General features: G+C 40.4%; 1 protein-coding gene across 1 annotated transcript in view; it reads right to left on the reverse strand.

Annotated features, from left to right (window-relative positions):
• The window catches only part of LOC125241853 (collagen alpha-1(I) chain-like), a 74,981-nt gene that overhangs the window by 3,474 nt on the left and 55,317 nt on the right, over positions 1-16,190 (reverse strand). Inside the window, 18 exon segments of the mRNA XM_048150532.1 lie at positions 33-164; positions 167-284; positions 946-1,161; positions 3,110-3,271; positions 3,677-3,946; positions 4,249-4,409; positions 6,788-7,004; positions 7,329-7,471; positions 7,834-8,014; positions 8,270-8,521; positions 8,695-8,901; positions 9,088-9,132; positions 11,251-11,412; positions 11,724-11,821; positions 12,338-12,428; positions 14,014-14,130; positions 14,520-14,717; positions 15,144-15,404. Of these exon segments, the coding sequence (XP_048006489.1) occupies positions 33-164; positions 167-284; positions 946-1,161; positions 3,110-3,271; positions 3,677-3,946; positions 4,249-4,409; positions 6,788-7,004; positions 7,329-7,471; positions 7,834-8,014; positions 8,270-8,521; positions 8,695-8,901; positions 9,088-9,132; positions 11,251-11,412; positions 11,724-11,821; positions 12,338-12,428; positions 14,014-14,130; positions 14,520-14,717; positions 15,144-15,404 (3,031 nt within the window).

A 16,190-nucleotide genomic window follows, 5' to 3' on the forward strand; every position in this document is an offset into this window, starting at 1 on the left:
TAGTCCTAAAACGATAACACAAATCAGCTTACCATCTTCAATATCAGGATCAGTGGTCGTCTCGTCATCCTCGACGCTGCGTCTACGCCGCGCCGACACGAACAACTCGGCCGGTAGTTGCGGCGGCGGCGCCGGCGGGCCGGGCGGGCCGGGAGTGCCCGGGGCCCCGGCTGGCCCGGCCTGCCTTCGGGGCCAGGCGAACCTTTGGGACCGAGGGGCCCTTCTGGGCCTACAGGGCCCGCTGGTCCTGGTTCGCCTTTTGCTCCTTGCGGTCCTTCGGGACCCTAACAATAATAATGATTAAAATTAATTAACATTTTGCTACAATTCTTCGAATATATATTTAGATACTACAAACAGCAGGTTCCCATATGCTGTTTCGACGATTTCTGCTTATTATGCGTACATGTAGGCATCTGGTCTGAAAATTCATATTTAATTATGATAACTGAGACCTACTCGTTCGTATCCATGCACACATTGAAGAGAATAATGAAATTACATATTTAAAGTCACACACAGGTCGAACGCGATTAATTAACATTATTTTTACCTTTTTTCCCAACGTTTCGGCAAGGTAAAAATAATGTTAATGAATCGCGTTCGACCTGTGTGTGACTTTAAATATGTGTACAAAGCGCGAGAACTTAAAATGTTATAATAATGAAATTAGTGTATGTAGTTACGTTACAACTAAAATGAACGCTAACTATATTATGAAATTTGAAAACGTAGGCAATGTCGATCGCAAAAAATAATGTAGCTACCTAAAGGTTGTCTGGAAGAAATCGCTCTTTAGCGATAATACCACCTGTTGTTTACCTTTGTTCGTGTTGCTTCTTTATTTTGTATTGTTGTTTTTTATCAAGGTGTGCAATAAAGAGTATTTGTATTGTAGTAGTAATAAAAATAAAATAATATCCAATAAAAACATTAAATGATTACCATATCTCCTTTAGATCCCAAAGGTCCAGTTGGCCCAGGCGGTCCTTTCTTCCCGACGTCACCCTGATCGCCCTTCAAGCCCATCGGTCCGGTGTCGCCCATGTGGCCCTTGGGGCCCGTGTTACCCTTCTCTCCTCGCAGCCCTTGTGGTCCCGGCGGCCCTGTCTTCCCTGCTGGTCCTTCTGGTCCACTAGCTCCGGGTGCTCCTACTTCACCCTAAAATTATGATACCTCTAGTTACAATATTTTTTCAAGAAATACCTCTATAATATTAATTGACAATGACGTGATGTTTTAAGGTAAAGGTAGCGGTTATGGCGGTCGACGCTTACGTCGCAATAGGTAAAAGCTAACCGCCATAATATAAATAAACTAATATAGACCAGACCCTTTAGCACAACTTGCCTTGTCGCGCGCGAGTCCATACATCAAGCGCGACTTCAAGTATGGACTCGCGCGCGACAAGGCAAGTTGTGCTAGAGGGTCAGGTGCCGTAGCCGAATGGCATTTCTGCGACGCGAAACGAAAACGAAACGCCGCGAATGGTAGTCTGGCTCTGTCGCGCCAATACGCACGAGCGATAGAGATAGATATCTACGAGCGTTTCGTTTTGTGAGCGTTTGTGCCATTCGACTACGCACCCAGTCTAGTTTAAGATTCCGATAAAATTGTATGTACCTTTATTCTCAGCTAGCTTTTATCGCTTCCTGTCCTTTTATATGCTTCACTTTCGCACATAACGCAACGAAAGTAAAGTAAAACATATCAGTCGGCTGAGCTGGGTGCGTAGCCGAATGGCACAAACGCTCACGAAATGCTCACGAAACGGAACGCTCGTAGATCTATCACTATCGCTCTTGCGTATTGGCGCGACAGAGCCAGACTACCTTTCGCGGCGTTTCGTTTTCGTTTCGCGTCGCAGAAATGCCATTCGGTTACGGGGCGTGGCCTAGCAAGTGACAACCGTTTATGTGTTATTACTGTCAATACAGTTAACGGTCCGTGGTGAACGATACGCAACTAGCTCTGTCGCACCAATACGCATTACGGAGAGTGATAGAGATAGGTATTAACTAAAAACAATACGGAGTGTCAACGATTTTACTCTTGGCTACAGGCCCAAGAAACAAATAAATGGATGTATGTCACTAAATAATCTATAGCATATACAAATGCTTATTTTCCTATATGCAAAAACAACCGAACATATAAATGCCCTTTACTCTAAATGCAAATACCGCCTCGTCTTACTCCATGGAGAGTGAACAGAAGATATTAATAAACACATGAGAAATCGTATAAGGATAATATGGTAATTTATTCTTTTTAGCACTTTTAATAAAATAAAGGTTTCGATTTATTATTTTGTCTTGAAAACCTCAAACTGCCGAACTAAAAACCTCAAACTCAAACCATTTGTCTTTGAAGCAAATGCATTTTGTTTTGTTAAGATTTCCCAGGGGGTTATCGCGTCCGCAATTTATTCTGTCAAGTCCGTCCGAATTTTAAAGGAAGTAGGACCACAAGTAGGCGGTAGTAAATCGGTAGTGATTAAATTAAATAGGTATCTTGTATAGGTATGTACCTATACAAGAACAATACACACTTTCAGTGAGCTAACATTTCTGTCAAACTCTTTACTGTAAGTTTAGGCTACGTTTACGTACGCACTTTTCCTAATAACATAATAAATAAGTATGCGAAACGTGTAGCCTAATGTTCATACTTTAACCTTATCTTAGGCATATAATGATTGCGTTTCCGAATCTTAAAAAAGTGAGTGAGTGAAAAAAGTGTTAGTAAAATGTTTTAATGTCGTCATTGTAAAATCCACACAGAAATGGCGCCAGCTTTCCTGAAGGTTTTTGTTTATGTACGTAAACTAAACGCTAAGCTTCATAAGTCTTCAGAACTACTTAAAGAAACCTACCTACTAATCTACATACATAGAGATAAAAGGGGCACGCGTGTCTTGTCAGGTATACAGTCTGTTTCGTATCTTTCAAACTGAATAAGATGTGTTGGAAAGTTTTCAAAATTGTTAATATAATATTCCTATAAATAAAATCCTATTCAATAAATTCACAATCTTTTGTTTCCTGTGAAATTATTCTGGTATTGCCGAGGACATGACCAACTTTTTCAGTCAGTTTCAATAACTCACGTTAGGCCCTGGTAACCCCCGTAGTCCCCGTTGGCCCTCTTCTCCTGGGGGGCCGGCGGGTCCGGCCGGTCCCGTCTCTCCCGGAGGTCCCAGTAGCCCGCGATCACCTTTGTCACCTGGGACTCCTGGGCTGCCCTGAACACCAGCTTTGCCTTCTGCACCCTGTGCAACAAAAATTATAATTTTGGACCCAGTTGCATCAACCACAGTTAGCAGATAAACGTTGACGTGTATTACGCATGGAAGTTCCCATCCAAAAAATTTGAAAACGGATGGATTCGGTAACGGACGCTTTGGTGCAACCGACCTTTAGCCGCTCGCCAAGTATGCCGGATCAATTTGGGAGTCAAAAGGGTGGAGTTAATTATTCTCCTGAGTCTCGATAAGATAAGATAAGATAAGATAATATTTATTTGCAGAAAAAGGGTTAGTTACATGTCTTAATATTATGTTAGATAAAGTTCCACCTTTTCCAGCTGTCTTCATACAGCATGCAAATGTATTTAGAGTAGGGATTTTAGTAATGTATTATACTAAATTTAACTATAATTAAAATTCGTGACTCACTGGTTTGCCTGGTAAGCCAATTTCTCCTGGTTTCCCCACCAGACCAATAGGTCCAGGGGATCCTGGGGGCCCGGGGCTGCCTTCAGGGCCATCGGCCCCCACTTCGCCTTTGATACCCTGCTCGCCCGGCTCGCCTCTTTCACCAGGGAAGCCTGCTGGGCCCGTGTCTCCTTTAGGACCCTCTGGGCCGATTGGGCCTTTCGGTCCTGGTTCTCCTTGAAGTCCTGTCGGACCATCGTCTCCTTTTGGTCCAGTGAGTCCTCTGGGACCCTAAAATATTTAATAAAATTAAAATGTTGAATACATTGGAGGGCTAAAGTTTGTAGGTATGTTGAACTGTATTTTGGTACAAGCAACAGTATTTTTCAAGTAGCCTGTGCCAATATGTTGTTAGTTTACCGCAGTTACATTTGGGGGATCTCACTATCGCCATTCACCATACTCTAGCTATTCCAAAAAGTATAGATACCTACTATTTTATCTCAATTTAGTAACGTATCCATGAAAGAGCTTGTAAAACGGTTTATGATAAAAAAATTATAAAAAAATAAATTGGTTCATAATTAGATTACCAGTTTTCCTTCAGGTCCTGGTGGTCCCGGAGGTCCCTGGGCGCCTGGGTTTCCAACTTCCCCCCGTTGTCCCTCAGCACCCCGTGACCCCGGCTCACCCGGCACACCTTTGGAGCCACGCTGACCTTGCAAACCAATCGGGCCAGGGGGTCCAGTAGGTCCTATGTACAAAAAAATCTATATTCATCAAATTGTATAAATAGACAGACCACGCGACACATCTTCCAACGCTGCTCACTAGGGTGGTTAAAAAAAAAAAAATTTTTTCTTCTTCCCCAGGGCTTTTTTTACTCGATTTGATCCCAAATGTCAGTATACAAAATTTCAGCGAGATCAAGTAGTGTTTAGGGGTCGCGATGATTTGACGATTTTTCAGTTTTCATATAAAATTTCAACATTTGGGTACAAAATAGTAAAAAATCTAGAGCATATAGAAAATAGGCATTTTATCTTCGACGATAACATATTGTTGGATTTTATTTTTTGAGCGATGTTGATGGCTAGGTTGAACCTGAGGCCTTAAAAGTCAACAATAAACAATTTTTAGCCATTTTTTGTGCATTTTTTAGCATTTTAATGTCTAAAAACACCAAATGTGACTTAGTACGAACAGACACCGGAATACGAATTCGAAAATGAGTCTTGCTTGCATTGCGCCGGACATATTTGCTGATTTTAGAATTTGAAAAATTTCGACTTCCATACTAATGGGCTCCTACTTGCAAATCATTGCAACCTCTAAATGAGCCAATAAGAAGCTAATTTTTGGTACATCAATAAAATTTTTGATCATAATGAAACAAGAAAAAACCTGGGGAGCGAAAATAAAAAACCTTTTTTTCTCTCCATACATTCGTGAACCACCCTACTGCCCACTTCACTCAGACCCCGGGCCTGCCAAAGATCTGAATATCGTTACAACGGAGTTGGTTGCCTGGCTTAGCAACCTCAAGGCTCATTGCTTTTAATGTATAATTTGCCATACGATTAAATAAATAAATAAAGAAATGTGTATCATATAAGTGAAATGTAAATTTCTTTTTGAGAAATAAATGATTCTTTAACGCAAAAAAAACATACATTTATTGGCACATTAAAAAGTATGTTATATATAGTTTTAGTCTACAGAGACAACAACATTTTTTAAGTGCTCCGGTAAATAAATAAGTAATTTGGCTTCCAAGAGGTTTTCATTCTCCAAAAATGATTTAGAACCGCTGGTTCAGTAATAGTATTTTATACAATCGTGATATAATACAAAGCTTTTCAGTCGAGTACCATGTTTAGGCCACGAAGCTTGCTGAGTGGCCTAATAGCACGGTACGAGAGTGAAAAGCTTAATTATATCACTATTGTATACAATACTTTTTCTATGAGTCATCATTTTCATCATCAATGGACGAAAAATATCATCATTCAAGTTAAAATTAATGTTAATAGCGTCGTTCACCGTTGTATCAACATCGAATTACCTAGCAACCAATTGTTTATAATAACCGTCTCTGATTGGTCGATAACGCGATAGATAAAAAAAAAAAATTTGCCAGGTATCGCAAATTAGTATAGAAATTGTATGAAGTTCTATTTTTGAAATTATTACAGTTAACACTTTCATTGCTAAGAACCTGTCCACATGCGACACGACTCCCGAGAGGAGTTCGTACTATATAATTATAGATGACTAAACGCCATGCTATCCGACTCCTCTAGCGAGTTCTTACGAAACTTACGATATTTCAGGGCTGTCACTTTACCTCGTTTTTTAGGATTAGAAAAATCGTGCTTTTTTTAAGAAAAACAATTTAAAAGCTTGCATATTTTCCTCATTTTCTTCTACATAACGTTAACAATGGAATATTAAATCTTATTCTCTTAAATGTTTTTTTTAAATATTTTTTAAAGATTACTGAAATGAATGAATCGACCGATATTTTCTTAATCATAAAAATACGAGCATATAGTCTCTGTGTGGGGTTTATTTATTTTACACATACAGGCAGCGACTAAGCAATGGAACCGCCCTGCAGGGACGCTGAAATAAATGCATGCATGGCGAATTTTGTCCTTTGTGACAGCCCTGGACTCCCTAGAGGAGTCGCTAGCAAACGGCATAGAAATAAATGAACTCCACAGCGGAGTACTCAGCGTGCGGCGTTGTTTATTCATTGAGTTCGTTGAGTGTGTGCGATTGGACTCCACGGGGGAGTCTTATATATATGTTTGTATTTACGCCAGCATTCAGCGAAGGACTTTGATTTTGGCCTAGCAATGAAAGTGTTAACTAAAGTTAACTATAATGAGATATTATAGTTGAGTCGGAACTGCCATAGAGTATCAAACACTGAAAAGTTAGCACTTATAGTTTAGTCTGTGGGTCTGTGGTGTCCTAATTGACAGATTGAAGTCGACGAGTAGAAAAAATATTTTAATTAGATAACGAGTTGACTTTTTGATCTCATTTCGTCAATTAATGGCCCGGTAATTCTAATTTTTACGACCTACGGATAGGTCAAACTTGATTAATTTAATTTTTAATTACCTTTAGGTCCAACATCGCCCCTATCGCCCTTGTATCCTTGCTGTCCTTTCTCCCCTTGCAGACCGATCGGGCCCGGCGGACCCGGGGGTCCTCTAACCCCATCCGCGCCGGAGGCTCCAGGCGGCCCTGGTTCACCCTGAGGCCCCTTTTCACCGGGTAGCCCCACGGATCCGGGTTCCCCTCGTAATCCTTGAATGCCTGGGGAACCTTGGGGTCCCTGTAACATTTGAAATTAGTGCATTGTTCTCTGATGTAATGGTTAAGAAAACGTTATCTGTATTGCTAGTTATGATTATGAATTTTATTTTAATTTCGCTGTACGGTTTTTTATTTTTTGTCACAATTTTGACAAGGATGGGTGAATTAATTTTACTAAAAGCCATAGTATTTACGTTGTATAAAAATATTGAAAATTCAGTTACAAATGTGGTGCTGAATTTGTGGAAAATAAAGGACCATTGACCAAGTTCTTGGCCAATTGACCAATTCACGACTCCCATACCGGCCACGAGTAAGCTCATTTATAATAAAGAAAACTGACCGGTTCGCCAGCAGCGCCCTTAAATCCTTTCTCGCCTGGAGGCCCTGCTTCACCCTTGTCACCGTCCTCGCCCGGGGTCCCCACTGGCCCCGGCGATCCACCGAAGCCCCGAGGACCGGGCGGACCGTCTCTGCCGATTGCACCTAAAATATTGATACGTTGAGAGATATTTACATTGAGATTTGTATTCTTTGCCATCAGTTCAATTATTATTAGTCCATCATATTATATTTCAATGCGTCGTTTATTGTTTTATTTTGCTGACATTGACAATGATAGATGTGTTTTGATTTTGAGTTGAAACGACAATAAGTACACAAAGTACCTACTTACATTGTCTTTTTTAGCTTTACAATGTACCTTGGAGAAAAAGTACAAATCTTTCTTAACTTATGTAGGTATACCTTTATTTTAGATAGACACATTGTACAGTACATCTTATCAGGAAGGCTCTGATTTTAGAGATAAACTCGTAAATATTTTATACAAATAATGTTTTTGTAACCTGGTGGTCCCGGTTCGCCGATCTCTCCCTTTTGGCCCCCAGGTCCAGGTGACCCCCTTTGGCCTTCTCGTCCCTGCGGTCCTATGGGGCCGTCGTGCCCGGTTTCACCCTGCTCGCCTTTTTCTCCTCTTATCCCGGGGAGGCCAGGGGGTCCTATATCTCCTTTGTGGCCTGGAGTTCCCTACAAATAGAATATGATTGAGTGGGAACAGTTGGACCAAACTCTGCATGGTAATTTCAACGTATGAAGTCATCACAATCAGAAAACAAAATGTTTACGACGAGACTCTCGCAGTTAGTTGTGTAAAGTTCTCACACAAATTTTTAGGAAATCTCATTAATATATACCTATAATGCTCACCTAATGTGTATACTAACTTGGCTATTCATTAACAAATTCTATTCACGAAACACAGTGAAATAAAACTTTATTTACCGGCGGTCCAGGCAATCCCATGTCCCCTTGACGACCTTGAGGCCCCTGAGAGCCAACGGGCCCCGCCTTTCCTTCAGGACCGGGCGGGCCTGGTGGGCCCTCTTTGCCTACATCACCTGGGGCGCCAACTTCTCCGGGAGTTCCGGGTATGCCTGAAGATCCTTGAGGCCCAGGGGGGCCTGGCTCACCAACGGATCCTTGGGGTCCTACTGGGCCTAAGGGACCTGGTGGTCCCGATGGACCGGGATCACCCTGTAAGTAGAAAGCATAAAGCATTTTAGTAACACCACTCATTCCAAAAACAGGCGTTAAAGATGGAAGCTTTCATCGCTTAGGTACCTACCTATTTGGCTGACTGATTTTTTATTTAAAAAGTCAACTAATAATCATAGAGACATTTCATTAATAAGAGTAATAAGACTAACCGTTGGACCACGTTCACCTGGAGGACCCAGTAACCCAGGCTTGCCATCCGCGCCAGGAGGGCCAATCGCACCAGGGAAACCGCGGACGCCATCCAGCCCCTGAGGGCCCCGCTCGCCTATGGAGCCCGGGGGACCTGGCTGGCCAGTGTCTCCCTTCGACCCTGGCGGACCGTCGGAGCCGCGACGACCTCTTGGACCGCGATATCCCTAAGAAATATTAAAATTGTATTTGTCAATACCATATTCAAATTAGATCATCATTCGTTTGGCCTCATATCCTTGGGGTCGGAGCAGCCACACCTCTCTATCGAACGTCATTTCATCATTCATTTGCATTCGTTCCAGGATATCAAATTAGATATTATTCTAAAATATAACTGTGGGATTACTTACTCTTGGACCGCCCTCGCCACGATCGCCAGCATTTCCAACCATTCCCTAAAACAAAACAAGACATCTGATGCACGAAAATTATATACGACATTTCAAATTTCTTACAAAAGTAGGTTTGTGTACTTACCCCCTTATTCATAATCGTCCACTAAAGTTATCAAGCCGATAAAGCTCGTTTGTCCTTTTCTATCACACCAATACGTCGGAAAGGGACACACGAATTTTATCGGCTTGATAAATGATAACTTTAGTGTACGTTTATGAATAAAGGGGTTAGTCAACAGTGTAAATAAATATCTTCATCATGTATAATTTTTCTTTTTTTTAGATGTACTTTGACACTTAGAGACTATATACATCTCTAGCATCTCTTATTAATCATAGTAGCTTTGTACTTTGTATAATTTATTGAAATGAATTTCCATAGAGTAGGTACCTAGTCTGTTAATTTTTAGGGTTCCGTACCAAAAAGGTACAACAGGAACCCTTATGGTGCGACTCTGTCCGTCTGTCACATTGTTAAATATCTCGAGAACTACTTATGCTATCGATATTAAATTTGGAATAGTTATAAACATTGTGAACCTCTACAAGTTGAAAGTATTTTTTTAAATTAATTAATATAAATGATAGAAAATGGCCAAAATGAAAGGGGGGCAAACTGAAAATTTCAAGTAACTAGGTCAAGTGGGGTATCGTTAGAAAGAGCTCAAATTGTACATAACAAAACTATTTTTTATAATTTTTTGGTTGTGGAAAAAAATGTTTTTTGAAGGAAAATGTAAAAAAAAAATACCGTCCCCCCCCCTCCCCCTTATCTCCGAAGTTTACCAACATAAATTTATGAAATTTTCACCAAACATAGCTATTAAAATGAATATTACAGGAAAAATAAAATCGTACACGTATCTTGAAAACTTTTTTATTTATTTATAAAAAACCTTTCAGATTTACATTTTCAATTTCAACACCCTTGCGGGTGTTTATTGTACCTGTATTTTTTAACAAAATAACAATGAAATTACCTGCTTTCAAACAGAAGCAAAATGGTTAAAATCGGTTCACGAAATAAACAATTATTCCATAAAAATCATCTTCCATACTAACTCGCGCGCATTAGTTAACTCAATTTGCTGATAGATGTCGCTGTACGTTGAACGCTCATTTCCTACATCGCGTTTTTCCTGATATAATGAGGTCGGTTCAGGAGCGTCCTTGCGACATGTCGTAAGTCGTAAACTATTGAAGTCGAATTCGTCTTGATTTTATTTGGACGTTGTCTAACAATAAAATTGTATATTAAAATATTACTTGTTATGTGGGAAATTGAGTCTTGAGAGGGATTTAGTCAAATCTGTAGAGTTCTATGAATAACATTTTGATGATTCAACTATCGAAAGTTTGTACGGAACCCTCGGTGAGCGAGTCCGACTCGCACTTGACCGGTTTTTTTTTGATGAATACTTTTGCTTATTAAATTGTATCTTGTTTTTTTAATGCATGTTAATTATAAGATGTAATGTTTTGAAAAGAAGTGGCCCGCCGAGTTTCTTGCCGGTCCCATAGTGGATACCCCCCTCCAACTGAGGGGGGACTGAAATCTTCTCGAGGCTGAGGCGTAGGGTTAGAGCCGGCATAGCTTTATTTGACGTCCATAAGCGCATTGTAATATGCCTACTTGAAAAATAAATATTTCATTTCATTTCATTTCATAAATAGAAAAACTTAGGAAGCAAATGCACACAAATAAATACCCTTACCAGGATTTGTATTCTATTTTGTACTGACAAAACTAAAATGTAACAACACGCCTGGCATCCGCTGGCTCGTTGGGTGGACGACATTCGAAAAACTGCGGGGCACTTCTGGATGAGATTTAGCCCAGGGTGGCTAGCCGAATGGCACAATCGCTCACGAAACGCTCACGAAACGAAGCGCTAGTAGATATCTATCTCTATCGCGCTTGCGTATTGGCGCGACAGAGCCAGCGGCGTATCGCTTTCGTTTGGCGTCGGAGAAATGCCATTCGGCTACGGGGCCAGGACCGGGATGTCCGGGATAAGTGGCGTACACGAAGGGAGGCCTATGATCAGCAGTGGGCGATTAATGGCTGAAATGATGATGAATGATGATGAACAACATTTTAAAATACTCCAACATTACCATGACACCTTTGGCTCCACGACGGCCTCGACGTCCTGAAGCCCCCTTATCTCCTTTTTCGCCCTGGGGGCCAGGGTATCCCATGGCGCCTGGGGTACCGGTAGCCCCTTTCTCACCAGTTGGGCCAATGGAACCAGTTTCTCCTCGCGGGCCTTCCATCCCCTGAAATAAGATTTATTTTGTAATCAAATTTTAGGAATCTTGTCAGATGTAAAGAAAACAATTTATAATGAAAGTCAGACACATCCAATTCGTCAATATGAAAAGTCGCACTATTCAAAATTGCGTAAAAAGTATTACGTTTTTTTTTGATTTGCCGCTTTTTCCTGTTGAACAAATTGATGTCTGAGTAATATCAGACCGCGGTAACGTAATCGTCCAACAATTTCGGTTGCTGGTACTATCTAAAAGAGAAACCGATCACTTTAGATAGAATTTCTATTTTAGATATTTTAAATAAGTAAAATATCAACCTTTTGGCCCTCAATGCCTTCAATGCCGGGTGGTCCTGGTTCTCCGATGAACCCTCGTTCTCCCTTCGGACCGATATCTCCCTTTTCACCTTCCAAACCTGAAGATGACAGACCATGCTGGGTATGTTGCTATTTTCCGTTTAATTATTATACGATTCGGATAAATATAAATATACACAACAAAAAATAAAGTTAATGCTAAAACTAAATATAAAAAATCACACCTAGAGAACCGGCCTCTGGAAGTGAACCCAGGATGCTGGCGGCGTTGCCCCTTTGCACCGCTAAACATATTTTTTGGGCAAAGAAAGCCCCGAGACACCTACATATTAGTCTGACCGACACTTCTTTTATAAACTGTTTAGTCTCGGTCAACCACGGGCCCAGTCTGTTGCTATTTTTTAAATTATCAATAATACACAAGATGTACTACAACTTTTACATAACATGTTAAAGGAACTAATGTTAAAACAAGACACCACCTACAACCACTACACTCCTTCACCTGACGAAGGCTGCGTTGGAGATTTAAGAATCAGGTCTCTAAATAAATAGGTAAGTATATAATATTAAGAAAAAAGACAACTACAGAGAATAATACTGTTCAAACATACCTCTAACTCCTTTGTCGCCCTTATCTCCAGGTGGTCCCCGCGGTCCATCGTCTCCTTTTAAGCCTCGACTTCCCGGAAATCCTAACATTCCCTAAAAAATAACAAGATTTAAATGTATTACAGAAATGTATTAATGGGGTCTATATTAATTCGCATAACTGAATACTCCTAATATGAATTGGCATACCGTTTATTACGCATAACGTTTAATACGCATATCATTATTTCGCATAACAGATTTCGTATAATGCTAATGCGCATAATGTAAATTGTTATAACGATGAATTGGTATAAGTATAATAAGCATAACTTTGTTTCGTAGAATGTTTAAATGGCATACAAGAAAATTATATTTAAACACTATCCATTTTCAATTTCTTTAGTAAGGTACAGCGGGGCAAATTTAGACTAAAAGGCAATTGTAACTGATCCATTTTTTCCATTATTACACTATTTCCATTATTACATGTATCCACTGAACACGCCTACTACATAACTGGTAGACACTCTATTTTCTGAAAAACACTTATGAAAAACGAAAAAATTTAATAAGTAATGTATAAATACAATAAAGACTCCTTAACTCAAATAATCTTTTTAATTTAAGATTAGCAGTTAAGTTCATAAATGCATGTATGTTTCTTAAAAATAAACAGTTTTTTTTTTAATAATGCAAACATTGTAAAACATGGAAGAAATTGACCAGTTACATTTGCCCCCCACTCGAGATTTGCACCGCTGTACCTTACTTACCCCTATTTTTTTCATGCTTAATAAGTGAGACAGTATTAAATTAAACACTCAAAATCGAGCGCTCGAAATTGGAAAATCAGCCCCTGATTGATCCAATCGCTTGCTCCATACAGTTAGTAAGTATGGCAATTCATTTTAGGATAATTAAAGTTATACGAAATAATAGTATGCAAATTTCAATTATGCTGATTCATTGTTATGCGAAATAAGAATTATGCTTTTTAAATATTATGATTATTCAATGTTATGAACAATTATGTTATGCCTTTTTTTTTTTTTTATAAACTGGCCAGTGATTGACCTTAGTCGCACCTGATGGAAAGTGACGACAAGGCCGAGGTTGTAGCTCACTGGTTCAGTAACAGCCCATTCACTCTTGACTTGAATTCACCCAGATTGTATTCGCCCGGGAATACAGATGAGGGGAGCATGTTCCATTCCTTAGCAGTTCGCATTGGCATCTGTTATGCCAATTCAAATTATGCGAATTAATGATAGGCGAAATAGAGGGTACCCGTATTAATGTTTATTTTAATACTTATTGTTGTATTAGAGAGTCCGTTAGGTGTATGAAGAGGATGTCTGTAAGGGAATTTATACTCCCTACAAAAATCCTCTTCGCCCACACCGCGATACCTTTAAAAATAATAAATAAATAAATATTATAGGCCTTCTTACACAGATAGACTGAGTCCCACGGTAAGCTCAAGAAGGTTTGTGTTGTACTCAAGACAACGATATATATTATATACGAATACTTATGACACAGGACCAAATATCTTTGTTCATCACACAAATAAATGCCTTTACCAGGATTCGAACCTGGGACCGCAGCCGCGGCGCGACCAGTCGTTAAGAAGGACGGTCACATTCGGAAGTACATATTAGCAACCGAATAGACCGAACTGACAAATAAAAAATACCTGTGGTCCTTGCGGTCCTTGCTCTCCCTGAGGTCCCTGTTGCCCCGGGTTACCGGGCGTCCCTGGTGATCCTTCAGGCCCTGGGAGGCCGGAAATACCAGGTTTTCCTTGCGGACCCTGAAAACACATTATTTTATAACCGGTTACCTGCTCAAACAGAGCTCAAAGTAGCTCATTTAAACAAAGCTCATTTTGAAAACATTCTAATTTCTAAATAGTCAATGGCGCCTGTGCTCTTACGTTTTACGCACAGGTCAATTTACAAGAACTGGCACGAATGGAACGAATGAGCGAATGAAGGTATGCACATGTGTGTGTGACAGATTGACCAATAAAATGGTAGCTCTTGACAGTTACGACTTGAAATCAATAGGTGTCACTCAGACTCAAATATTTTTTTATTCCTAAAATACTCCACACGTGCCAGCTTTCGTGAAGCGATCTGTAGATAAGGTTGTAAGCTGATAATAGTCTTAAATGATAATAATATGACACATTAAGCTCACCTGAATCCCCGGCGCTCCAGTAGGACCCTGGGGTCCTGGAGACCCCGTAGCTCCCATAGGGCCAGGCTGGCCTTGTTGGCCGGGAGGTCCGGGTTGGCCAGCAGACCCTTTTGGGCCTTGTGGCCCTTCTATCCCAGGAATTCCGGGATAACCGATCAATCCAGGAAATCCTCTTAGACCCATTAAACCTCTTGGACCCTGTTGGTGAATGTTATTTTATCAGTTTGTATTTAGGTAACTGAAAATGACTAAAATACCTAACTAGTGTTTTTAAATGGTATTTTGTTCTCCATGAATTTACTTCATTCAGATAGAGAGAAAAAGGTCCACGTAAACAAAAGAAATGATCTTAACAAGGGTTCCAGGATTAAAGTTACAAATCGTAACGAAATACCTAGAGAAGTCATTCCAAAATCACATTAATATTTTACCCTCACTTCAAATTAAGTCAATTTGATTTACATTATTAGATTATTACCATATAACTGATTCCAAAGGACATAGAAAAGCGAACAAAAGTTATTTGTTTTAGCGTTAGCGACACGTATCATATTTTAATGGTTTATGGATGTACTCTACTTCCGGTTTACAAAAATCTTGTTATAAAAAATCATATTCACTCACAATTTCTCCGCTCAATCCCGGCGGTCCCGCTGGCCCGTCATCCCCAGGCGGTCCCTCCTGTCCCGGGGCTCCCGGCTCGCCCTGCTGTCCCGGGGCGCCATGTTCCCCCTTGTCCCCAGGAATCCCCATGAGCCCCGGGTACCCGGGCTCGCCCTTAGCGCCTGTGGCGCCGGTGGAACCTCGCTCCCCGTCTCTCCCCGCGTGTCCCCGGCGCCCGGGCCTGCCGGATGGCCCTTGGAGGCCTCTGGGTCCGGGTGGGCCCTGGAAATTTAAATCTATATGAAAGAAACAATATCAACATAAACAAGTAGCAATAAAATCATCACTTCAGATGGCAACGAAATCAAGGCACTTTTTTTAGTCTGGTCTTATTAGTGAATGAGTTGTCGCATTCTCTCGAAGTATGCAATAATTGATGTGTAATAATTGACGTGACTTATTGCTACACAAACCGTGGGCACACCCACAAAATCTCGTATGGGAGAGTTCATTTTCAGTCCAGCTCCCGGGAAATATACTGTTGTGGCACCTCTGAGTTAAATCTACAGGAGGGAAACAGACGGCTCCAGCAGCGTCACCTATTTTTCAAGGGTGGATCTAGATCGATTATAATTATATCAAATAGCTAAAATATTTATTTGTTTTACAAGGGGGCAAAGTTGTTGTTTAACCGCACGTGCCAATATCGATACCCGAGCAAGCAAAAGATTCCAATATTGAACCGCGAGCTGGTTTAAAAAGTGGAATCTTGAGCGTTGCGAGGGTTTCAAGGCACGAAGGTTAAACAAACTTTGCCACCGAGTGAAACACAAAATTTTTCACCACACCAACACGAACAAAATACTGACTATATAAAACATCAAACTAAATCAAATCCATCAATCTATTCAATATTTATGATTCAAAATCATCATTTATAGGTAAATTCTACCAGCCAGCTTAAGACATCAAGTTAAAATTTGTATGAAATGACTTTGCACTCTTGTGGATAAAATGCAATTTTGCTATCTGGGGGGTTACCATGACGTGTTAAAGCCGTTCAGTAGT

Source organism: Leguminivora glycinivorella, chromosome Z, assembly GCF_023078275.1.
Source record: "Leguminivora glycinivorella isolate SPB_JAAS2020 chromosome Z, LegGlyc_1.1, whole genome shotgun sequence".
Lineage (NCBI taxonomy): Eukaryota > Metazoa > Arthropoda > Insecta > Lepidoptera > Tortricidae > Leguminivora > Leguminivora glycinivorella.